This window comes from Haliotis rubra, unplaced genomic scaffold, assembly GCF_003918875.1.
Source record: "Haliotis rubra isolate DU_JTF1 unplaced genomic scaffold, ASM391887v1 Scf167, whole genome shotgun sequence".
Lineage (NCBI taxonomy): Eukaryota > Metazoa > Mollusca > Gastropoda > Lepetellida > Haliotidae > Haliotis > Haliotis rubra.
The window spans coordinates 584,275-609,771 of NW_025765636.1; the positions used below are offsets into that span (position 1 = coordinate 584,275).

At 39.2% G+C, this 25,497-nt stretch overlaps 2 protein-coding genes across 4 annotated transcripts in view; one reads left to right on the top strand and one right to left on the bottom strand.

The window, feature by feature from the left end:
- The window catches only part of LOC124272183, an 87,123-nt gene extending 69,066 nt beyond the window's left edge, over nt 1-18,057 (bottom strand). The window contains exons 1-3 of one of the 3 annotated variants that reach the window (XM_046707323.1): nt 3,317-3,473; nt 3,003-3,104; nt 954-1,595 (exon numbers count right to left, since the gene is read on the bottom strand). In XM_046707323.1, the coding sequence (XP_046563279.1) occupies nt 1,435-1,595; nt 3,003-3,104; nt 3,317-3,365 (312 nt within the window). In that variant the 5' untranslated portion in view covers nt 3,366-3,473 and the 3' untranslated portion in view covers nt 954-1,434. Of the gene's footprint in view, nt 1-953; nt 1,596-3,002; nt 3,105-3,316; nt 3,474-18,005 lie in introns of those variants that run through there. The other 2 variants (XM_046707322.1, XM_046707324.1) reach the window with 2 other exon arrangements.
- Nucleotides 18,058-22,695: 4,638 nt separating this feature from the next.
- Nucleotides 22,696-24,635, top strand: LOC124272143. Its single transcript, XM_046707287.1, has 3 exons — nt 22,696-22,834; nt 23,075-23,170; nt 23,926-24,635. The coding sequence occupies exons 1-3, from the start codon at nt 22,717-22,719 to the stop codon at nt 24,084-24,086; spliced, it is 375 nt and encodes a 124-aa protein (XP_046563243.1). The 5' UTR covers nt 22,696-22,716; the 3' UTR covers nt 24,087-24,635.
- Nucleotides 24,636-25,497: the final 862 nt, after the last annotated feature.

The following is a 25,497-nucleotide window of genomic DNA, read 5'->3' on the forward strand; positions in this document are numbered from 1 at the left end:
TACCTGGTATCCATCCACTGCTGGCTGAACAAGTTCATCAGCGTCGGACAGGACTGTACCAAGAATCTCTCTGAGGAGCCACACTGTGGAACATAGTGACCCATTCGTGGACATCACTTGATGTTTCTGCCGATGTGGCCCGAATTTTAACAATATTTGAGTTTTTTCACAACCTGTGAGCTTGATATGGGTGAAATGTCCCAAAGTGATGAGTGTGTATGGTGCTTGGATTAGAACCTATGATCATAGTTTCCTGGTGCGACTAAGAGACACAACTCTGCACAGCAAATTGCCTCGCCTTGAATGACAGGCCCACCGTGTGCCGTCATTACAATGAATAGTAGCGCTAATAATTTGTCTTGCTGCTAAAACACACTTGATTGGCAAAATACATTTACAATATATACAATAATTTTCAAAGCAACAATGAAAGATTTGCATTAAGTTCAAGAAAAGCAGCCCCTATTATCATTACGCGTACTACTTCATTGTAAAAACCATTGGAGGTAACAAAAGACCACTGAAGTGTGAAATAGAGTATAACATTTCCTGCGCATGCGTAGACTCATTGACTTTTTACGCTTGCGCACCGGTAATCGAAAAAGGCGACAATGCGACATATGAATTTGTCGCATTGTTGCGTGTCGCGTTTTAGTGAATTTTTAGGCTTCTTTTTACACATCTTAGATAGGGCGACGCGCGACAACGCGACATATTTTGACCTTGAAAAGAGTCGCTATGTCGCGTGTCGCGCTTTGGAGGAATAGAAAAATATTATTCAAAACGCGACACACGACATTGCGACAATGCGACAAATGGGCGAATGTCGCGTGTCGCGTTTTGGTTTATTTTGCCTCACTTTACTTTGAGAGGGCGACAATGCGACATAGCGACAATGTCCCTTCTCGGATTCCATAGATACATATATGGTATTTAAAACAACACACCCGTTTCCTTCTCTGTTTCACTGGTTTATTCATGTACACAAATACAGGCTACTCATAGTGGTCACAACTGGTGTTTTAACAGACACCATTCAACAGGATTGTCTATTATTATAGTCTCTGGTTTTAGAAGATAATAGTATCATGGAAAATTGATAATATAGACTGAACAGTGCAAAATAAAGGGTAATACAAACAATACACGTGGTACGTTTTCTGTCTCACAGGTAAATTCAAGTAAAACATTTCATAACACTGGGCTCCCCGTGAGGTTCGCTCTGACATATGATCCACTAAGGGACGTAACTCCTGTTATAGTAACTTATGTCCACCGCTAACACTTTGTTATACAATGATAACCCTGTAACACATGCATGTTCATATTCAGTAACTGTCGATAAAATAACCAATGACAAAAACTAAAAAAACAATTAAAAATATATCAAAAAGAAAATCAAACGTCCAGTTGATTCGACAAACACTTTTTTTATCAATGCACCATCTTGATTGCGAAAGCGATGACTGTAGAAATGAGGAGGAGGCTGGGCGTTATTGGTCCGGCACCGCAAGTTACCGTACAGCTGAAAGCGGAGTACATATCACCACAGGAGATTTTGTAGCTGCCGCCGTATTTGGTGCACAGATCCCTGTCTGAAATGAAAGTGACGATAAATTACTTTTTCAAAGAAATGAATCCGAGCTCGGAACCAATATTGTATTTAGTTCCTCTAGGAATATTCATATTTACTTTTCCATATTTTCATTACTGTACTTTGTCAATATCTCTGTTTGGTGCCACGCATATTTCGGAGAAACCGCAATATCAGCAGCTCATGTTGGAAGAGGGAGGTGAGACTATATCCATTGATGTTTGCGGAAAAGGACGTAAGTCACCGTGCGAATTACAGTCGGTTGATTTACCATCATTTCCAATAATGTTATTCTCAAACGTTTGAGCCTGTTTTGAACATCCGTTAACAACGCATGGAATATTGTGGGGTTTTTTTATATTTTCAGAGAGGGTTACGGGTACTGGGTGGGACATTTTGACAGTGGTTGAAAAAAGGTGAGAGTAGTATGCTTATCCTCGTGTGTTGGTGTATAATAACAGTTATATAACGATGATCATTTGAATAGTATGCTCACATTTTCCTGTCAAACATTTTGCTCGACCTCGGTGGGCCTACTGTTATATTTATCAAGATGTCTTAGTGTCATAATACACAATAAACATCTAAAATCACACATATTTTTTCCCCCGCATGTATATGTTTTATGATAATAGCAAGATGGCACGCACTTGTATATAATAGAAAATGTACATTTACTTTTTCTTAGAAAACTTTTACCTTTAAATATATCCTTTTTTCTGTAAAATTTATGTGAAAATCTAGATGTAAGTCCTCTGTGTAAAAGAAAGTGTTATGTACTACTATTTATGATTTGTAGCCTATATGCCTTATACTCAGACTACCAGCCCTGTCACCAAAATGTATACATTTGGCAGTAATAATTGTGATCTTCATATGCTGTTGTCTTACGGCCCGAAAAGCAATAAAAGTTCTGTTCTGTTCTGTGGGTGGGTAGGTGGGTGGGAGTTGTGGGTGGGTGTAGTAGATACGTACATATTAGCATTTAGCATTCATGCGGTGTGTGTGCGTGTTGAGATAAAATGTGTGAGTGGGCTGAAGAGTTTAGTATAATGTGCGAGTGAGGGCTTGGGTTGTATATAGTGGTTGTAAGAAGTGTGAATATGTTCTGTATGTGAGAGGAATGTGTTGTTTGTTTTAGTTTTATTTGTTTTAAGTATAAATCAAAGAAGGTCTCCCATAACCCATGTGGGTGGCTAATACAACAAAAAAGTTATTTATTTTATGTATTTAAATTATGTGTAATAAATAAGCGCCCTCAACTCAGCACGTCCAAATTCAGCCTCACGCTGACAAACCTACAGGTAACTCAGAAACCACAGTGAAATCTCAGTGTCGATCTAATCTAATTTATCAGAAGAAATATACAGGTGACATGAAAGCCAAATTAAACAAAGCATCTACTCACGGAAAGAACTGCAAGCTGCAGATTCAGGTCCCGAAGGAGAATATGGATCATCACATGAGGCATCGGGAGTCCCACCCTTACAAGAAATACAGCCACTGTGCGCTGAAACGGGAATCATGAATATTATTACTCGAATTGTTGAAATGTAAAACTTATCTATGGAACTTGTAAGCTTCAGTTCAATGTTAAACTCAACATTGTTAACATATTTTCATACGACGCAAACATACATTTAATTTTTATGTATATATTCAATATTCTATAACTATTGTTCTCATAAAACACTTGCAACGAAGCATTCCGTCCTACCATACCTGAGTGAATCAATCCAACAACACAGAACAGAATTAAAAGCGACTTCATGATGGGACCGTCGAGTAACCTGTGCTCTTTGTGAGTGTGGGTGTGCTGGACTTCAGTTATAGGCCTTTATACTTTATTGTATGGCGAGGCTGATAACGTAAACCTTTCGCAATAGCTTCAGTGTCACCAAATACCATATCGAGCGCATGATATTTTATCCGGTAACTTACGCTGGAAGTTGTGAAATGAGTGCGATAACCTATAAACACTATAGATAGCAATTGTGCTTTGAACCTCTGAACATGTAAACTCACTGGACAACGGTCTTTTCTGCTTGGAAAGCGATTGGTCGCCTCCATTGGCGTGGTGTGAGTGTGTGTTTTTATATGTTTTTATACTACTGACTGGTAAGGTCACCTCTTATGTATCCTTATAAAGCGCGTGGTCGTTTTTGAAACTGATCTACAAGTTGTGTAGGGATAGATAGATAGATAGATAGATAGATAGATAGATAGATAGATAGATAGATAGATAGATAGATAGATAGATAGATAGATAGATAGATAGATAGTCTTTATTTCCTCCACAATTGAACATTACAAGGGTGCAATTTAAATGGTTATGATAAGTTTAATGTACAGGTGATAGACAAGATATTACACAAATAAATGTTTGCATTTATAAATAAAATCAGCAGCCAGGAACAGAATATGAAGCGACTTCATGATGGGACCGTCCAGTAACCTGTGTGTTTGTGTGTGGGTGTGCTGGACTTTATGTATAGGCCTTACTTTCTTGTATTGGCGAGGCTGATAACGGCAAAACTTTCGCAATAGCTTCAGTGTCACCAAATACCATATCGAGCGCATGATATGTTATCCGGTAACTTACGCTGGAAGTTGTGATATGAGAGCAATAACCTATAAACACTATAGAGAGCAATTGTCGTTTGAACCTCTGAACATGTAAACTCACTGGACAACGGTCTTTTCTGTTTGAAAGGGATTGGTCGCCTCCATTGGCGTGGTGTGAGAGTGTGTTTTGGTTATGAGATACAAATATGACCTCATGTCAAACAGCTTGTCATAACCTTCTTTCCCAAGTTGTTTATAATGTGTATATTTACTTTGTTTAGATAGAAAAAAAGCAGAGCAATCATTATTCATGTTACTGTTCAAACGTAAAAGCTTAAATCAACAATAACCAGCAAATATGTATGCTTTTTCTGCTCATACGCAAAGGTTTTGAACAGTCAAGAATCGATCACAGTATGAGATGCATCAATATCCTACATTTTTAATACCACCACAGCTACTGCTACTGCTACTACCACTACCGCTTGCTTGTTGGGGCGTTGGGGTGGCCTAATGTGTGCACTGTCAGATTAAGGAGACAAGTATGAGTGAGTAGGTATTTACGCCGCTTTTAGCAATATTCCAACAATATCACATTATAAAACCACTGAGACACTTGAAAACAAAAGGTTGAGTTTGTATTGGATTCTGTGTGATATGGGAAGACAGTGTAATCTCTGCAGAACAGCAGTTATGTGAGAGTATTTCTGTGATCTGGAGACAAGTCTAGCAGCAAAATTCTGTACGCTTTGGAGCTTTCCTATAGAGGATTGAGGCAGGCCATAGAATAGACAATTGCGGTAGTCAATCCGAGATTAAATATACGCATGGATCAATGAACAGGGTTGTCCTCACATCAAAGATGATGATAGAGAAAAGAGGTAAGACGGTAGTGTTTACATTAACGAGCGGAGTATGTAGTAGTAGCCTGTCATACAGGCCCTGGAACAAATATACCCGACGCAGCCCATGCAAGTCTAGAATGTGGCAAGTCTAGATTACCGCAGTTAAAAGTCTCTGGCTCCTTTTATTGTATTTTAAATTTAATAACTATTATTTTCTGTAAAATACGTTCGTTTCAGAGTAGGGCTGGTAGTCTAAAATGTACAGACGTTACAATTCATGAAAGCAGTCGTGTAAAAACACCAATCTTTCAATTTATTTATCTACTCAGATCGGTATCTGATTCTGACTGATGACTGCCGGGACATTCACGGATGCACCCGTCACTTACAAGATTGTCAGCATGGGATCTCAGAAAAGGAAGAGAATACCGTCGTCAAACACAGCTGGATACGCCTTTGTATTTAAGCAGAGGCAAATTGTCGCAAATAGGGTTGCGCAACAAAGAGAAAATGACCAGTTTTCCCATATGTCAGCGAAGCGAGCAAAGGTTGGCAACGTGCTTCCCTCGCTTCGGTTCGAAAAATATTTTCATATCAAAATAATATATCGACATCATCAAAGGTAGACACCTATTTCCTCACAGAGTTGTGCTCTCAAATTTCCAACCTCATATTTAATAATTTCTTACTCACGTACAGTATATTTAATTCAACATTTTAAGCGCAACTGTTGGCATGTCAAATCGTTCTTCGCCTCCATTACCCCTGCCAGCTTCCGGTTCAACAGAGTGAAGGAACAAGAATAAGCAGAAATTAAACACAAATATCATATTGCATAATTTTACCGTTAAACTGTTGGGGATTATTTTCTTTATCTGCCGTCGTTATTGTTCGAATTTTCGTAACATTTATTCTACAAAATACACTTCTGGCGTAGCGGATAAATGAAAGGGCATTTACTTTTAACGCCCCCTGTTGCTTCAATCCGTTGAACTTGTTGTTTTATTTTGTGTGTATATATTACCTGTTTCACAACAAGGCATGTTGCATTTAAAGAATTATTATTTTCCCCTAGGAAAATGTTTGTAGGTATAATATTATATAATATCTTCATCTGTATCAATTTCAAATTACTACATTTTATACATCGATTCGTTATATATACGTTTCGGGTAACATTGTGTTATCGTACTTGTGTTTCAAAGACTCTTTCCCACTTTTATTGGCACATGATTTATTGTAATTGGGGTCTAGTAAAGAAAGATAAAAGTTTTGGAGCCCGTAACACTTTAGACTAAGTTTGGACATATTAAATGGTAATACTGGAGAAAATGGCAGGTTTTGGGGACGAAATGATTTGTCTTCTCTTTAAGCAGGCAATTATCCATGATATTTATGTGCATAGATTTGAAGCTATGATATCTTAAGATATTTGTTTTGACTTGATATATTAATTGTATTTCTTCATAAGTATAGAATTCGACTGTAGTAGGATTCATTAAATCATAATTAAAGTGTATACCTGCACTGTACCATTGGTTTATAAAATTGTCTCGTTACCTATGTTAAAATTATAATTAAACTAAATACACTGGTTTAACATGTCATTTGAGTTTAATGTCTTATATTGCTTTTGTAAATATGATCCCCATATCACCCATTACATCTCTCCAAAAGGATGTCTTATGTAAGGTTTAATGTGTTTTTCCATATATTCAGGATCAGCTAACCAAAGTCTTCTGTAGTTAGGTATACAATTTTCAACGAATGCTTTCCATTTTACTGCTGGAATATAATCTCTTTATCCATGCTATTTATATGCATAGATGATATTCTTAATGAGTGGGACACTAATTCCTCCATATTCAGGTGGCATAGCAAACATATCTCTTTTAATTTTATCATGTTTGTCTTTCCATCTGAACCAGGCTTGTTGATAATTATTTATTATTTCATCGGGGGTGATGGAATTGAAGAAAAAGATGGTTTAATTTTGAAAGTTATAGTGATGTCAAAAACATTTCTACCGATTGGAGTAAGTGTTCTTATTGACCATAACTTCATACTCTATATTTATGAATCTATTATCGTAATTCAATTTCACCAAGGTCAATATGAAATATAATACCCAGTAGCTTAAAGTTACTTTGAGACTAATCTAAATTCCAGTCTTTGCAGAGTTTATATTTATCTACTCAGATCGGTATCTGATCTGACCGTTGACTACCTGGACACATTCACGGATGCACCTGTCACTTACGAGATTGTCAGCATGGGATCTCAGAAAGGGAAGAGAATACCCGTCAACACAGCTGGATATGCCTTTGTATTTAAGGTATATAAAATTAAAAATAATTTTTTAGAGCCTATCCAAATCAGTCTTGTCTTGTCAGCATTAATTTTGAGCCAGAACACCTTTGCCAGAACAAAAAACATAAAATATTCAGCAAATCATATAGACTACTCTCAGTGCCATCTAATGGTAGGGAAGTATCGTCAGCAAATTGTGCAAGAACATATTCAATATTTCCTTTTTAATGCCTTTTTATATTTTTAGTATTTCTGATAAGTATAGCCAAAATTTCTGCACATAAGATTAAAATATATATGGTGATACAAGATCTCCTTGACTACAACCTCTGGCTATAGGAAAAAAAGGTGCTAGCAAATCCACTTCCAAGTACACTTGATTTCATATCTGTAAAAAAAGTTCTTATCCACTTCTTGGAAACTAGGTCCGAAAAAATAATAATGATGTAATGTGGAAAATAATGATGTAATATATTGAATATGGATGTATTGTTTGTTTGAATGTATAGTATATCTTTTGCTTTCTTTCAGTGTACCAAGAAAACATATACTTATTGGCGATGCAGTGTTAGAAATAAAACCAACAAAAACAACAACCCCAAAACAGTAAGAAAACGGGTAAAAAATGGCAATAATATATCATCTTATGTAATGCTTACATGGCCAAACACTGAGCTGTTTTCTAGGCTCAGATGCCGTTTTCGCTGGGGTCCGTTTTCACTGTAACCCCACTGAAGCTATTGCGCAAGTTTCAGCAGCCATACAAAGAGCATGAGAGACCATATAATAAATTATTTTATGGTCCCATCATGTATTTGCTTCTTATTCTGTTCTGTGTTGTTGGATTGATCCACACAGGTATGAGTAGGGCGAATGCTTCGTTACACTGTTGTATAGGACCATAATTATAGAATATCAAATAAATACTTAAATATTATATGTATGTGAGTGTCGTATGAAAATATTCCGATCTCAGTCAAACAAGGTCATTGTTATGGAATGTTAAATAAATATTAAATGCATGTGAATGTCGTATGATAATATTCCCGTCTTGGTCACACGTGTGTACGCACACAAGTCATATCTGCTGAGTGGTATGTACACCGCAGCCACTACAGATAACATCTGTCTGTCTGGATGTGGGTCGGGCAGTATGTGAGCAAGTAGGTCATACGTGTGCGTGATAGTTTGTGAATTTAGCCCCTATGTTTATTGTTGTGGAACCTGCTATCTTGTAGTGAGTGAGTGAGTGAGTTGGGTTTTACGTCGCTTTTAGCAATATTCCAGCAATATCACGACGGGGACACCAGAAATGGGCTTCACACATTGTACCCATGTGGGGAATCGAACCCGGGTCTTTAACCATTAGGGTACCCTACCGCCCCTACTATCTTGTAAACTGTCAGACTTAGTATGTCACAATAATGTGATGTACTATGTACTAGGCACAACAAAATAAAGGGAAACCCCTTGACTTCGTGAAGCATGTATAATTTAATCAGCACAACTGTACAGTAAGTATGTCAGATATACTTAAAGGGCACTGATCCAGAGCGATTAATGTTTCTCGCCAACAGTCTAATTACGAAACCAAGCTGCAAGCTGGCCAGTACCTGCTCCTCAACCGTGACGGACACGGGGACTGGGCTACTATCTACCGTGGCAGAATTTCTTCAACCTAAACAGTGCGACATTAGGGAAGGATGAATGCCCATAAGATGCCGTTATTTGAAATTATCCCAGGTTGTTCTTGTCTGATTGTAATAAAGTATCAAAAGTAGTGTAGGCATTTTCAGACTTTCTTATGCCTGGATGGTATAATGACTGATCGAAATCGATTCCATTTCTGTGTTTTTGCCTCGATATTTAATAATCTCATGTAAAGATATGACGTCTATTACGTATAATATTAAAAACGTTTCATTTATTTGAATCCATAAACTAAACAACCCCACTTTTGTCATTGCTTGAAAATTAACTCTGGTAAATAGGTATATACAGTACACAGTAAATGCCTAATAGGCATAGAGTTTGATACTCTCGCTTACCTCCCCGGTTCTATGAGGAACAGGCTTGTTTCCAGTTATCAGCTTCGGGCAAACAACATTATCCCAGTCAATTGAAGACCTCCTTTCCATGACCCAGCTTTTGTCTCTGGATACATTTTGCAAGTTTCCAAAGCTGATTCCTATATTTAAACAGACACACGCAAGCAAGCACGCACGCACGCACGCACGCACGCACGCATGCACACTGAATTGACCGCTCAATTCCTTTGCACGACACTCAGTAGATTTATGTTTGCTGTGTACCCTTACTGTTTGCCCAGACCCTACTACTATACGTGCGTACAGGATTTCGGATCTTCTACATATAACCCGGGTAATGATGAATACGTTATTCTATTGAAGCTTAAGGGAAGTGTTTAGAAGTGTTTGTGTCTCTTGTTTGCTGTTCAGCTGCAAGTATGCATACATGCATTCCAGACAGTTCGTAGCCTGTAAGTAATCTATCCTGGTCGACACCAACCAGTGGTTGATGTAGTGAGCAATGTCCCACATCTTTGGGATACGACAACATAATGTCACTGATGCTGACGATCCTCTTCTGTCGCCGGATACGATAATAATGGGTCACTGGCAAAATACCCTGAAGCCAAAAATACTGAGTGGTGAGAGTGAGTTAAAATTTAAAGTCACTTTGGCAATATTTCAGCCATATCGTGACTAAAACAACATATATATTAACAATAATTCAGGATAGAGTATAAAATCCTGTCAACGAAGGACAGTAAAAGAACTAGAACATCACAGATATAAATGTAAAACTAGTAATTAAATCTAAAACATTTGAACTATAGAGGATAAAATAGGCTATAGATCACCAGCAACTGGAAGGTAGTTCACCATACTACAAAATACTGGGTATATTCGATTCCGACAACGCAATATACGATTATGAATCAACTTCTCATAGAACGGTACTAGCGATATTACAGAGAGAAGCAGTTGTTATGTCGCAATCGTTACTATTATTAACAACGCGAGTATTGAGGAATCAACTCGCCTGGCAAGATCAGGTACAAATGTGCACAATCAACACAACAAGACTGACTGAGTTTGGTTTAACGCCCCTTTTAGCAATATTCCAGCAATATCACGGTGAGTGAGTGAGCTGGGTTTACGTCGCTTTTAGGCTTCACTCATTGTGGGCTTCACTCATTGTGCCCACGTGGGGATTCGAACCCGGGTCTTCGGCGTGACGAGCCAACGCTTTAACCATTAGGCTACCCCACCGCCCCCAACACAACAAGATAAGGCCTGAGTTAATAAATGACGAGTTTATTAGAAAGCCACCGAATGACTTTACATGTAGTCAGTCAACATAGAAATGCGTACAATCAATGGTTAGGGTATGTTTACACTAGATCATGAAAGTACTTACCAGGATCAGCAATGGTAGATAAGAATTACTCAAGAGACATTAGTCACGATAAATATCACGGAACACAATCTAACACAGCGGTTTACATATGACTGAATACAGCACATCCAACGCACTCTAACATTACCCTAGTGGGCAGTCCCACAACATACTCACTATGAATATTCAAAAATGCATAGTTAAGTTGAACAGAATTGAAGTGATCTATTGTAAAATTTACCTGTGAATATCTGAGAAACAAGCCAGATTATCACACGTTCCACATAAACCTGAACGTAGTGCCAAGGATCGTAAAATATGGTTAAAGTACAATAGATTAAACTGAAGACATTATAGCATTTGTTAAAGATTTTAACAAAGTAGAAGATAGTTAAGTTTTCTTACCTGAGTGAAAAATCGAATAGTTTATTAGACAGCCACAGAATGATTTGTGACTGTCTGTCGTCCGTATTGTATACCTATTCGAGCTTTCACAGATCGCATTTCCTGATTAAACTGACGATTAAGTTTTTATTGTGAACTTCAGTGGAGCTATAAAAGAATAATAAAATTATATCATGTAATTTGACTGAAGCATTGATGATGCATAACAGCTGACCAGTTAAAGCATGCCACGAATGTGAACGAGTGATTTGACCAACATTAACATGCAATACAGATAAATGCATCCCACCTTGGCTCTGTTAGCTTGAGATACTGGTCCTGGATTATGTCCAGTGCTGATTATCAATGTGTGACCCTGGCTCAAGACCGTGGAACGTGCTCTGTTTGTCTGTAATATAACAATTTCCAGTAACATATGACGTGAAAACTATCATTTTATAAACTATTTTAGGGAACGATTTGTTGAACGAAATTTAGAACAGATGAGAATGTCCCATTTATTTTATCTCCACGGACAAGGATGTATATGTCACCACGCAATTCACTGTGGAAGGGTGCCATCAGCTACTGTTGTCAGATAAGATGAAGGTTCAAATTTAAATTCGAACCAAAGGCCAGCTACAAACGTGCTAAAGTCAGGGCACTGCAGTTGACAACCATCTCTTTCTGACATCTGTTCCCTTCTGGATTAGGTGAATGTTCCAATTTGAATTCAAACCCATTCCAGCTACAAACGTGCTTAAGTCAGGGCACTACAGTTGACAACCATTCTCTTCTGACATCTGTTCCTTCGTTTTACATCAAAGATTAGGTGAATGTTCCAATATGAATTCAAACTCAAGGCAGGCGGCAAACAGGTGCTAAAGTCAACGGCATTACAGTTGACCACCAGTCTCGTTCTAACATTAATTCCTCTCGTGTTACGAATCACGATTGTCCAATAGGTATATTAACCTGTCGTTTCGCTTTTGTTTTCTGCAACGAGCAACCATCCCAGTGTCACATTTGTTTCGAGCTATTTATCAATGTGAATGATCTTGTTTGCATTCATGGTGTTTAATAAACTGTATTTAAAGAGCCACGAATATGATGCGTCCATACTAAGGACCATGCATGTAACCTGGGTCAATGTGGGATTCAAACTCATGATCAAGCTGACAGAATCATGGGAAGGGACGCAACTCTGCACATGAAGTTTCGGCACCTTTGAATACCGGGTTATCCGTGGACCGTGAAGAACACGTATGGACTATTTTGCCCCATAATAGTTTTAGGGGAGATCACATGGTACATTGCACTTGTAACTGTTTTTCGAAATCGAACACGATAGCGAAGTTCGAAATCAACAAACGTAAAACACGTCATTTTTATCTCCATCCTTATGGTGTAATATAGAATAGAATAGAATAGAATAGAATAGAATAGAATAGAATAGAATAGAATAGAATAGAATAGAATAGAATAGAATAGAATAGAATAGAATAATACTTTAATGCCTTTTCAGGAATTTGTGTTACATCAGCAGAGCTACTGACACATCAGAGAGATACAAAACATATTTACATAAATTCATTGATTTAGGTATCTTCACATTTGTTTAAAAGAGATATGGTACTTGGGAAAAAGGATGTCGTGCTCTCTTAGTTTTCACAATTGGAACTTTGTAGCGGCGGCCTTGAGGGAGGAGGTTGTATTCCGAATTTAAGTTGTGAGTTGGGTTAGATATAATTTTGACAGCTTGATTCACGATTTGCCGCTCATATATTGATAATAAACATTCAAATCTGACTACAGCGACTTTACTTGCAGTATTAACACTTTTGTCTATGTTAGATTTGAGATGCACTGAGAGAGACCCGTACCAACAATGGAAGGAAAATGTTAAAATACTCTGAATAAATGCTGCATAAAATGATGACATCATAGATGGGTTAATATTATATTAACATTTTTTACTCTCCCAAAAAAGAAACGCATCATGAAATAGCAATTTCATGTAGCAATGAATTAAAACGTGATTTGCTCTGTCTTTCAGTGGCATTTAGAAGTTGTACATTGATGTCCAAGATATTTTTATGGATTAAACTTCTTTTTTAATTTCTCTCACAACGTTTCGAGACCATTCCAGGGCCCACTTGCACAGAGCAATCTTAGTTACAATCAATCTTAGGGCCTTACAATCAACTTTACAATCACCATACAATTGCCCTAATCCACTTGCACAAAGTTTATCTTAGCGCGATTGTAAGACCGCATGGATTTAAAATCGCGATCTTAGCTAAGATCGCACTCTTCAACGGTGGAGGTGCGAATTTCTCGACTCCTGTCTACAGTTGTCTGCAACTGCACATAGCATACTGCGCAAATAGAGAGTGATACTGGTCCCTGCACACAATACATACCTTCCTCAATCGCACTTTGCAGAATTTTCATGAAAAACATTCCAAGAAATCTTCGAGGAAACGATTACGTGGACGATAGCATATATTTTTCTACATTTTAACTGTCTTGATTTATGAACTGAGAATGTGATATTTCAACCACGGAAGTGACTTAATAACTATGAAAATTATAATAATATATCAAATATCGACAATATAACACCTAAATGCATGATTTGCCACTGGTTGTCAATGAGACATTGTTTAATGCACAGCTGGGTTTTTTTCCTTTTTTTTGTGTGTGTGCAAAATCCTAAATATACCCTAGAAGTATTGGTTTCCTCACAATATAACAAGAAAATGTAATATGGCTACAGAAGTGTTGTAAAGAATTCATGACAGGGAAATACGAATATCAAATAATATATCGAGAGAGCAGTTGTTAAATACTCATTTACAGTATATTAATGATATGACCCAATTGCGTTGATAGATATTTTTCTAAAAGTGAAATTAAAATTGAATCTTGATTTTGCACGTTAACTTGTATCTAATTTTTGATTACTTTAATGATTAACTAAGACAAAATCACTCCATCACCGAAAAGAAATTATCTTTGGCATGACAGACTCTACGGCAACGGCATAGGCCAGGGGAAACCACTCCCATCTTGCCCATAAACTAAAATTATCTGCTCTTGAGTTAATGAAAAGGTCACGGCCATTGTTAATCGCACGCGGACACCATTTGCTGGTATCCTTCCTTGATTATCAAAAAGGTATGTTGTTTCACACTTATTCCAACAATGAATCGGGTGGGAATAGTACTTTGTGATATCGACTATTCACTACAGCAAATAACAATGTATCCGACGTTAAATCGGTTGTGTATTCTCCGTTTTGAAGTGTCGAGGCGAATCATACAGTACAGTTTTATGCAATATAAAAGCAATTTCCAAACGTAAAGCTGATTATTTGCGTGAAACTTGAACACCATTTGTCACAGACTACAAGAATCTTAGCTCCTTACAATTGGTCCGGACCAATTGTAAGTTTCGATTGTAACTTACAACGGTCTTAGCCTACAATCGATTTGTGCAAGTCGATGGCGATTGTAGCCGAAGCCTAAGATCGCGATCTTAAGGATTTACAATAATTGTAGCGCTAAGATCGTTCTGTGCAAGTGGGCCCTGGAATGGTCTCGAAACGTTGTGAGAGAAATTAAAAAAGAAGTTTAATCCATAAAAATATCTTGGATATCGTGATTTGCTCTGTTTATGAGTCCTATGGTGTTTATGTTTTCAAACATCACAACAAAACGCACCATCCGTAAAATACCCGTATTTAACAGCATGATTTTCAATTTCGGCGTGTAGTGTCACAGAATACAAAATTCACATGCAATGCACGTGAAAGTTGGGGATCAGATAGTCCCAATGATGATTATAAAAGGTTGATCGCTGTCTGTCGATCATTCACTGTATTTGAAATATTGTTGACGAACGCAAAATGCCGCGTCTAAGTGAAGCCATTGGTTTACTTGAAGCTGGCCAGTCTGAACGTGCAGTTGCCCGACGCATGAATGTTCACCAAAGCACCATTTCACGGCTCTGGGAGAGATATCGCCGGCAGAATGCGGTAGCAGATGCCCCTCGTAGTGGGCCCCTGGAGAGACCACTGCGGCGCAGGATCGCTACATCCGGGTACATCACCTGCGTCATCGAACAGCTACGGCGACCAGTACCACTCGACAAATACCCGGATTTAGGAGGCTTTCTGCACAGACCTTTAGGAACAGGCTGAGAGACGCTGGTTTACGTGCCCTGTGCTTCGACAACAACATCGTCGACATCGAGTTCAATGGTTCACCAACGTTCAGGTCTGGAACCTACCGAATTGGCGTAGAATCTGGTTCAGTGATGAATCACGATTTCTATTGGAACCACTCGATGGAAGAATGCGGGTGTACTGACGTCGACGTGAACGTTTCGCCGACGCTTGCGTTCCCCAGGTGGACAGATTCGGACGGTTAAGTGTTATGATGTGGGGGGAGATCACCTGCCGTAGGAGAAGTGATTTGGTGATGATCCAGGGCAACCTGACAGCTCAACGGTTCTGTGACGAAATCCAACGCCAACACCTCCTTCCAATCATTGATCGCCAGAGGGAGTGGTTTCAACAGGACAATGCAAGGCCCCACACAGCACGTCACACTAGAGACTTCCTCCAGAACCACAACATCAATGTGTTCCCCTGGCCCTCAGGATCACCGGACTTAAATCGAGCCAACATCTGTGGGATGCCCTGGACAGACGGATGCGACGCCGTTACCCTCAGCCCCAGACCCTTCAGCAACTCGCACAGGCACTACAGGCAGAGTGGGTTGCGATTGGGCAACACGAGATTCTGAGACTTATTCGTTCGATGCCGAGACGATGCCGTGCAGTTCCGTGCAGTAACCCACGTTGGTTACACGAGGTAGTGACTTCAGCGCCACCACACGTCTCCATGTGGCACTCAAACTGACTTTCCTCGAGTTGGTGCCAAAGACGGATGAGACTGCATTCCCAGTGTGCGAATTTCGCTATATTTCATTGACTCATAAAGCCTACAAGATGTTTCAAAATAAACATAAAAATACAGTTGAAATTCCTATATGCGTTTCTTTTTTGGGAGAGTATATTAATAATATACATTGAGCCTTAATTTTACAGCAAATGCATGTTTTTGACATCATATTGTTGTGACATACAACAGTTTACAAGATAGTAGGTTCCACAACTGTCAATAGATATAGGTTCGCTTAGATTTAATTCACAAACTAGCACACACGCATTATAACCTAGTGTCCGATATACTGCCCGACCCACATCAAGACAGACAGATTTTACCTGCGCGGCTGCGGTGTACATACCACTCAATTGACTGGGATAATGTTGATAACTGGAAACAAGCCTGTTCCTCATAGAACCGGGAGGTAAGTATAATAAAGCGAGAGTATCAAACTCTATGCCTATTAGGCATTTGCTGTGTACTTAACTGACTGACTGAGTTTGGTTTTACGCCGCTTTTAGCAATATTCCAGCAACATCACGGCGGGGGACACCAGAAATGGGCTTCACACATTGTACCCATGTGGGGATTCGAACCCGGGTCTTCGGCGTGACGAGCCAACGCTTTAACCATTAGGCTACCCCACCGCCCCGCTGTGTACTTAAACTGTATATACCTATTTACCAGAGTTAATTTTCAAGCAATGACAAAGTGGGGTTGTTTAGTTTACGGATTCAAATAAATGAAATGTGTTTTAATATTATACGTAATAGACGTCATATTTTTACATGAGATTATTAAATATCGAGGTAAAAAACACAGAAATGGAATCGATTTCGATCAGTCATTATACCATCCAGGCATAAGAAAGTCTGAAAATGCCTACACTACTTTGATACTTTATTACAATCAGACAAGAACAACCTGGGATTATTTCAAATAACGGCATCTTATGGGCATTCATCCTTCCTAATGTCGCACTGTTTAGGCTGAAGAAATTCTACGAAGGTTGACAGTAGCCCAGTCCCCGTGTCCGTCACGGTCGAGGGAGCAGGTACTGGCCAGCTTGCAGCTTGGTTTCGTAATTAGACTGTTGGCGAGAACATTAATCGCTCTGGATCAGTGCCCCTTTAAGTATATCTGACATACTTACTGTACAGTTGTGCTGATTAAATTATACATGCTTCACGAAGTCAAGGGGTTCCTTTATTTTGTTGTGCCTAGTACATAGTACATCACATTATTGTGACATACTAAGTCTGACAGTTTACAAGATAGTAGGGGCGGTGGGGTAGCCTAATGGTTAAAGCGTTGGCTCGTCACGCCGAAGACCCGGGTTCGAATCCCCACATGGGCACAATGTGTGAAACCCATTTCTGATGTCCCCCGTCGTGATATTGCTGGAATATTGCTAAAAGCGACGTAAAACCCGACTCACTCACTCACTACAAGATAGCAGGTTCCACAACAATAAACATAGGGGCTAGATTCACAAACTATCACGCACACGTATGACCTACTTGCTCACATACTGCCCGACCCACATCCAGACAGAGAGATTTTACCTGCGCGGCTGCGGTGTACATACCAGCAGATATGACTTGTGTGCGTACACCTGTGACCAAGACGGAAATATTATCATACGACATACTTTCAATATTTCTGCATTTTTTTTATATATCTATAATAATGGCCGGCATACAGCAATGTTACAAATTATTCCTTCCTGGGCTGTGGAGATCCGGGTGGAATTGGTCTTCAACAACCCATGATTGTCGTATATTGGGATCTGGTCAGTCGCTGCGGTTGATACGGTTATCGATGCTCATGATGTTGATCATTATCTGGTCCAAGATTGTTTACAGACCTCGGTCAATTGCTGGAATTGAGTGCGGCGTTAAACAGCAAGCGGATCAATCAACCACCATACCTGTGTGAATCAATCCAACAACACAGAACAGAATAAGAGGCGACTTCATGAGGGGACCTTCCAGCAACCTGTGCTCTTTGTGAGTGTGAATGTGTTGGGCTTCAGGTATAGGTCATGTTTGCTTAGACTGATAACGGTACACTTTTCTCAATAGATGAACGACAATCTGATAATGATAGACTTTTCGCAATAGATGCATACGAATCCGATTATGGTTCGCTTCGCTAACTGGACAGATAGCATTTGTACTTTGATCTGGCAAACATTTAGATTTACTGGACAAAGGTCTCTGCTGTTAGGAAAGCTACTGTCAGCCTTCGCTGGTGCGTTATTATACGTTATTATAGTACTGACTGGTAATGTTTCCCGTTACAGTTTGTAATCGTTTTTGAAACCGATCTATGTTTCTTCCTTACTTTGTATAGGGATGGTATAATATACTGTCAAGCATTGTATCATCGGGGCTCTGATCAAAGCATTCTTCTAAACCATGTATCGTTCATCACACATAGAAGATGAATGTTCACCACTGCAGATGTATGACAAGGAATCTAAATTTCATAAGCATAACTGCACTGTCGAAAAGTACCTATACACGTAAAGACAATCCATACTTCTCCAACAATGGTCTCAGTGTTTGAAACATGATGTATGCACACTTATGTGTAGGTTTATCTTCAAATATGTCATTAGCTTTCCAGCCATAATCCAGACCTTCTCTCTCCTTCCATCCCGGTTTTCTTTCTCCTTCATATCGATGTGGGGCGGTGGGGTAGCCTAATGGTTAAAGCGTTGGCTCGTCACGCCGAAGACCCGGGTTCGAATCCCCACATGGGCACAATGTGTGAAGCCCATTTCTGGTGTCCCCCGCCGTGATGTTGCTGGAATATTGCTAAAAGCGGCGTAAAACCAAACTCAGTCAGTCAGTCATATCGATGTTCCTATTGCATAGCATGTTGTAACAACAAGCTGATAGGGTGCTTTGATAGAGTCTTTAGTTTGATTAGTTCTTCATAGGCCCATGGTATGTAGTATCCTTGGTCTCTGTTGATCAAAGGTTTGTGGCGGCGGATTTCTGCCAAAAGATAACCCGCATAGCTGAACTCGACCAGATCATCAGCCACGATGTTGTAGACATCTTCACAAATGTCCACACCGATGAAGCCCTGCAAATCCTCCGTCCGCGCATCTCCTGTCTGGATCAACATGTTGGCACAAACCTTTCCATAGATTCCATAATCAGCCTCTATAAATCTTGTATAACGTCTACCTACTTCTCCTGTGGAGACAACATTTTCGAACATTTCCACGGCCTCCCCACGGGATCTCCTGTCTCCCCCATTATCACAGAAACCTATATGACTCGAAGAGCAAGCCCTGGCCTCCTCCCCTATCCAACATATCTGCTGGTATAGGAAGGTGGGGAAAGACCACGATCGCACCTCACAACTACAGCACCTCAACACCCTCGAATTAAGTTCACTATGGAAACAGAGAACGACAACAAACCCTTCCAAGATGTCCTTGTATCCCGAAACCCATGTAAGAAGATCCAAACCATAGTCTACAGACAACCCACCCATTCTGACCAGTACATCCATTTCAACTCAAACCACCACCCTAAAACTAAGTCTGGCGTCATCTCAACCCTAACCAAACATCAAAAACATTTGCTCCAGCAGCCATGACCTAGAACACGAGCTTATCCACTTTCAGACCTACTCAGGACATGATTTGTTATTATAACTTGCTCGCGTAATACATTTGTCTCTTGGAAAGAATTAAGGAATTTGATTACAGGTGCCCATGGTTCTTACATGTAGCTTCACAATTTGGATCAAATCCAGAGCACTCATCTTCAATCGCCCTGAAGTAGTTTTGGACTACTGAACCCATACTGAATGTAAACATTGCAGCCTAATCAATTATTGTCATTTTTTCATATTTCAGTTCAGTCATTAGGATTGTAGCAGTTATTCTCACATTCAGATCATGCAACATCCGGAGTTAATACGGATAAAACAAGGTTGTATAGGTTTGAAGAGTTAGCCATAGTTCATGACCCACCAACATCCCATGTATAAATCAGACTCATGTGATCTTTCAAAACGACACAACCATAGGTAATGCGATAAAGTATGCTTCACTATACTGTAACTCTGTATGCTATTGTTAAAGAATTAAATCTATACCGGTGAATATATAATTACATGTCCTGTTAAGTATGATTCACATGCGCCTATAATCGGAATACAATTGCCTTAAAGCTCTAAACAGGTTTGGAACAAATTTTATATCACGCGTTACTGATCGTTAAAGCTATCGTAAAATATGTTTGTTCGGGAATCTCGGAAATAGTGTTTTGTAAAGTTTCAGATTAACACAAAACATAACAGTCTTGGATAGCAGTATCAACACCAGTAGCATTGTACATGTGGTACATGTTTTTCTGAGTAAGCGGAATAGGACCACGGGAACACATAAAAAGCATATAGTATTCCCAGAAATTATTGAGAAAGTTGTTTCGTATCTAATACATGTATAGCAGTGGGCCGTGGTTGTGGTGATGCGCAGGAACATTCTGGGTGTGATCACCACTGTGAGTGACAACGGAGAGTATACAATCGCCTGCCCTGCTAGTGTCCTCCAAGGCAAGTTCTCGAGGAACCAGTTCGATTTGTGCCCAGAGAAACGCTTAACTTTATCAGAAGTGAACACTGAAACTTCAGTATCCCTTCGTACTGCTGTTGGAGCCGAGTTTTTCTCACTAGGCCAGGGTTTCGTGTAAATGTGCTGGTAGCAAGAGATGTGGGACCAAGAAATGCAAATGCTTTAAGAACAATCCACTGTGCAACAGCCGGTGTCATTCAAGTCTCACTTGTCAAAACAAGTAATGTACATGATATGCAAAACATAAATTGTTCACTTCATATTTTTGTGTTTCTATTTTGAACTTAAATGATTGAGTTACTTGGTCAAATGACTGAGAATTTTAGTCTTTTGACCAAATGACTGATCGTTACAGTCATTTGACCAAATGACTGGTTTGACAGATTGACTGTAACATATATAAACTATAAAAGTTTTACTTGAATGAATATGTTGTGGTATTATTCTCTAACAGTCTAAGTGTCTTTCAGTACTTTGTGAGACCTGCTTGTCCTGCAATACACGAATGAATGCGACTAGGTGCACTACCGATCAAACTTTGTAGGAAATCGTCTGACAGCGTATCCCACCATTCGACCACTTCTTTCTTCATATCCTCAAGTTCTTTTTGGCTTATTCTGTCCTTCATTAGTCCCCACACATCCTCAATAGGGTTAAGATCTGGGCTGCAGCTGGGCCAATCTAAAACTTCAACATTTTCATCTGACAACCACTGTTTTGTGTAGTTAAGGGTCGTTATCATGCTGGAAAATCCATATATCTTCTTAATGTTCAGGCCGTTGGAAGGAGGTGATCAGTTAAGATGTCAACATATCGTTCCTTCGTCAAATATGCAGTGAAAATACACAACGGTGTCACTCCACGTGACGATAACCCACCCAGTTCGGAAAAAAGCCAGACAGAACTTTCATCAGAGAAGAAAACATTATCCCAATCTTGATTTTCGTGAGCCCTACACCAGTTTTAACGTCTTTCTGTTTGTGCATCTTTCATCAATGGTGGGGGGTTCCGTGCTTTTTCACCAGTTAAGTCTTTGTAATTCTTGTCTAAGGGTATCATTACATACTTGAAGACTTCGTCTATTAATAATCTCTTTTCTGATATTCTCAACGCTTTTCAGTTTTCACCTACTCACAATCTGACCAAGTCGCCTGCGATCCGTAGTTCTGAACTTCCTTGGCCTCCCTGCCCCTGTCTTGTGCTCAGTACCAACTCCTGACTGAATATTCTTCAAAGTTCTGTATACTGTAGACAGAGGAATGTCTTGTCTACCAGCTAACTCTTTCGCATTAGTCACACCCCTTTCAAAATCATCTTGAACCAGCTTTCTTTTCTCTTCTGCTGTCAAGTTTCCATGTAAACAAAGGCAGCTGTCTGTTACACCAGGGGAGATAACCCTTGATGTATTAAGGTTCATTCTTAAGGCTACAAGAGTTGCCTCCCATATTGAATACCTTACTACATATTGTAACACCTATTTCAAAATTCTATTATCAGTATTAGGAAACAAACACTTTCTTAATAGTTTCGAGGAATACTGTACATAATATAACACATGTTACATTTGACCACTTTCTAAATGGCACTGTGTATTATTATACATCTTTGTTATGAAGAATGCTTTAATTAGGGAGTCGGAGATTCTTGTATATACTCTCCCTATACAAATCTAAATATATGATATCCATACACCTTTAAGACTAGATCGGTTTCAAATACGATTACAAACTTTACAGAGATACATAACGGATGAGGTTACCAGTCAGTAATATAAGAACGTATAGCAACACACAACAAGCCAATGAAGATGACACGTCCTTTTCCTAATAGCAGAGACCATTGTCTAGTGAGGTTACATGTTCAAAATGATCTATATTATGGTCTATAATGTTTGCCAAGGTTATTTCACTCATATAACAACTTCCTGCGTGGGTTGCCGGATAACTTCCTGCGTGGGTTGCCAGATAACATATCATTGGCTCGATGTGCTATTAGGTGACACTGAAGTTATTGCGAAAGTTGTACCCTTATCAGCCTCGCCATGCAAACAAGTAAGGCCTATAACTGTCCAACACACCCACACTCACAAAGAGCACATGACGGTCCCATCATGAAGTCGCCTCTTATTCTGTTCTGTGTTGTTGGATTGATTCACATAGGTATGGTAGGACGGAATGCTTCGTTACACTCGTGTATGTATGTATGTGAGTGAGTGAGTGAGTGAGTGAGTGAGTGAGTGAGTGAGTGAGTGAGTGAGTGAGTGAGTGAGTGAGTGAGTGAGTGAGTGAGTGAGTGAGTGAGTGAGTGAGTGAGTGAGTGAGTGAGTGAGTGAGTGAGTGAGTGAGTGAGTGAGTGAGTTTCAACAATTCGAGTAATGATATACATGATTCCCATTTCAGCGCACAGTGTCTGTGTTTCTTGTAAGCCCGGCAGTTCCTCATGTGATGATCCATATTCTCCTTCTGGACCTGAATATGCAGCTTGCGGTTCTTTCCGTGAGTAGATGCTTTGTTTAATTTGGCTTTCATGTCACCTCTATAATTCTTCTCATAGAACAGATTAGATCGACACTGTGAGATTTCACTGTAGTTTCTGAGTTACCTGTAGGTTTGTCAGCGTGAAGCTGAATTTGGACTAGCTGAATTAAGGGAGCGTAAATTTCAACCAGATTATATTGTCTTAAATGTGCTGTATGTGTGCGATAACAAGAGGCCCGCTTTACAGAAACGAGTAACCTTATTTCACATGTCCGAAGCATTTCGATTTATAGATGTGGTTCGCCCTGCTGCAAAAACATAGCGCCGAAAAAACGTCAGCTTTCAGACAGTCGCATGATCACAGAAGCTTGGCCATATATAAGTCTTTTTATCATAATATCTGACGAGACAAATATATAGTGTGTGATTTTAGATGTTTATTGTGCAGTATTAGCACTAGACCATCTTGATGAATAGAACAGTAGGCCCGCCAAATTCGAGCAAAATGTTTGACGGAAAAATGTGAGCATGGTATTCCAGTGATCATCATTATTATAATTGTTATTGTAAACCAACATATGAATATACGCATACCACTCTCACCCTTTTTAACCACTGGTAAAATGTCCCACCTGTAACCCTCTCTGTTTAAAAAATAAAACCCCCACAATATTTCACGAGTTTCATTGTTTAGAGTCATTTTCAATTTGCTCAAGTTAATTGATGCTCATAACATGCTTTGGAAAAGTAATTTATCGTCACTTTGATTTCAGACAGGGACCTGTGCACCAAATACGGCGGCAGCTACCACATCGCCTGTGGTTCTTTTACAACCAGTTACACCTGTACGGTAACTTGCGGTGCCGGACCTATAACGCCTAGCCTGTTCCTCATGTCCACAGTCCTCGCTTTCGCAATCAAGATGGTGCGTTGATAAAAAGTGTTCCACTGACCGTTTTATGTTCTTGTTGATATATTTTTAATTTGTCATTGATTATTTTATCGCCATTTACTGAACAAGGACATGCATGCGTTATAGGGTTATTGTGTATAACTAACTGTTTAACGGTGGACCAAAGGCATTGTAACAGGAGTTACGTCCCTTAGTGGATCATATTACATATATCACCACGAATTGATAAAAGTGCGAACACTCGTGGTGATGTATTTGATATCAAAAGACATACGAGTGTGGGATTCTATTTATCATCCTATATCATGCTTAATTTGTCGTTCAAAAGAATTTAAAACGAAACATCACCTGTTACAAGTTCATTTGAAGACATGCGTATGAATACATCCAAGTGAACAAGACTGATGGAAGAGGGAACGAGTGACATCAAATTACATCATTAAAAACAAGCGCATAAAAGAGAAGTGCTATAACATGTATTGACTTCATTATAGTTACATCATTTCTTGGTGGCATTTTAAGTAAACCGTTATGTTGTTAGAGCAAATCATGAATAAAAATCACTCTTTCGACCTCAAAGAAAAACTCCCAAAGTCATCTTTGTTTAGAGCTAAGGGAGATGAAAGTAGTCCGAAAATATTGGACCAATCGGCAAATAGCTCAAAACTTACCAAAACGATATCTCCTAGAATATATCTCTTGATCTTCTACAAGCAATATATATCTTCTCTGGAAACCAGTATTGGATGTTATATGTATGTATCTGTGAAACAGAAAACGTAACGTGTATTGTTTTAAATATCTGCATTAGTAAACACTAGGGTGTTCATGATACAGGTACCTTGCGATAACATATGTATCTCGATACTGAGGTCACAATACGATACGTATCGCGATACTGAATTCTCGACATGTTGCGTGTCACGTTAATCAAAGTCATATCTTTTATCGTTAGAGACTACTAGAGAAAGGACAACTGACATCAGCTAAGTACCCATCATCAACACTCACTAATTGGGTGCGCAGTGGTCGAGCCATCTAAGGCGTCAGGTTAGTGATCCAGCGAGCTGAATCCGTGCCGGGATCGAGCCCGACTGTTACCGGGTGTGAACTCTTAACTTGGTGCACCTAAATGGCTGCAAGAGCCAGCGAATTGAGCGAATTATATGTGTATATATATATATATATATATATATATATATATATATAATTCGCTCTTGCAGCCATTTAGGTGAAAGATAAAAGTAAAACATGTTGGAGATTATCCGTGTCGTGTGATTATTTCAGAAACTTCTTCTTATATATGTAGTGCTGTACGCTCGGTATTCTCATCACTTTCTTGATATATATATAGCGAGATAGATATATAGATAGACAGAAAGATAGAGATAGACACACACACAATAATCATAACAGGGTGGTGGAGTAACCT

Coding starts and splice junctions, on each gene's coding strand:
- LOC124272143 (XM_046707287.1), top strand. CDS start 22,717: ATGCAAACAAGTAAGGCCTATAACTGTCCAACACACCCACACTCACAA. Junction 22,835..23,074: donor TGTTGGATTGATTCACATAG/GTATGGTAGGAC, acceptor TTCCCATTTCAG/CGCACAGTGTCTGTGTTTCT. Junction 23,171..23,925: donor TGCAGCTTGCGGTTCTTTCC/GTGAGTAGATGC, acceptor CTTTGATTTCAG/ACAGGGACCTGTGCACCAAA.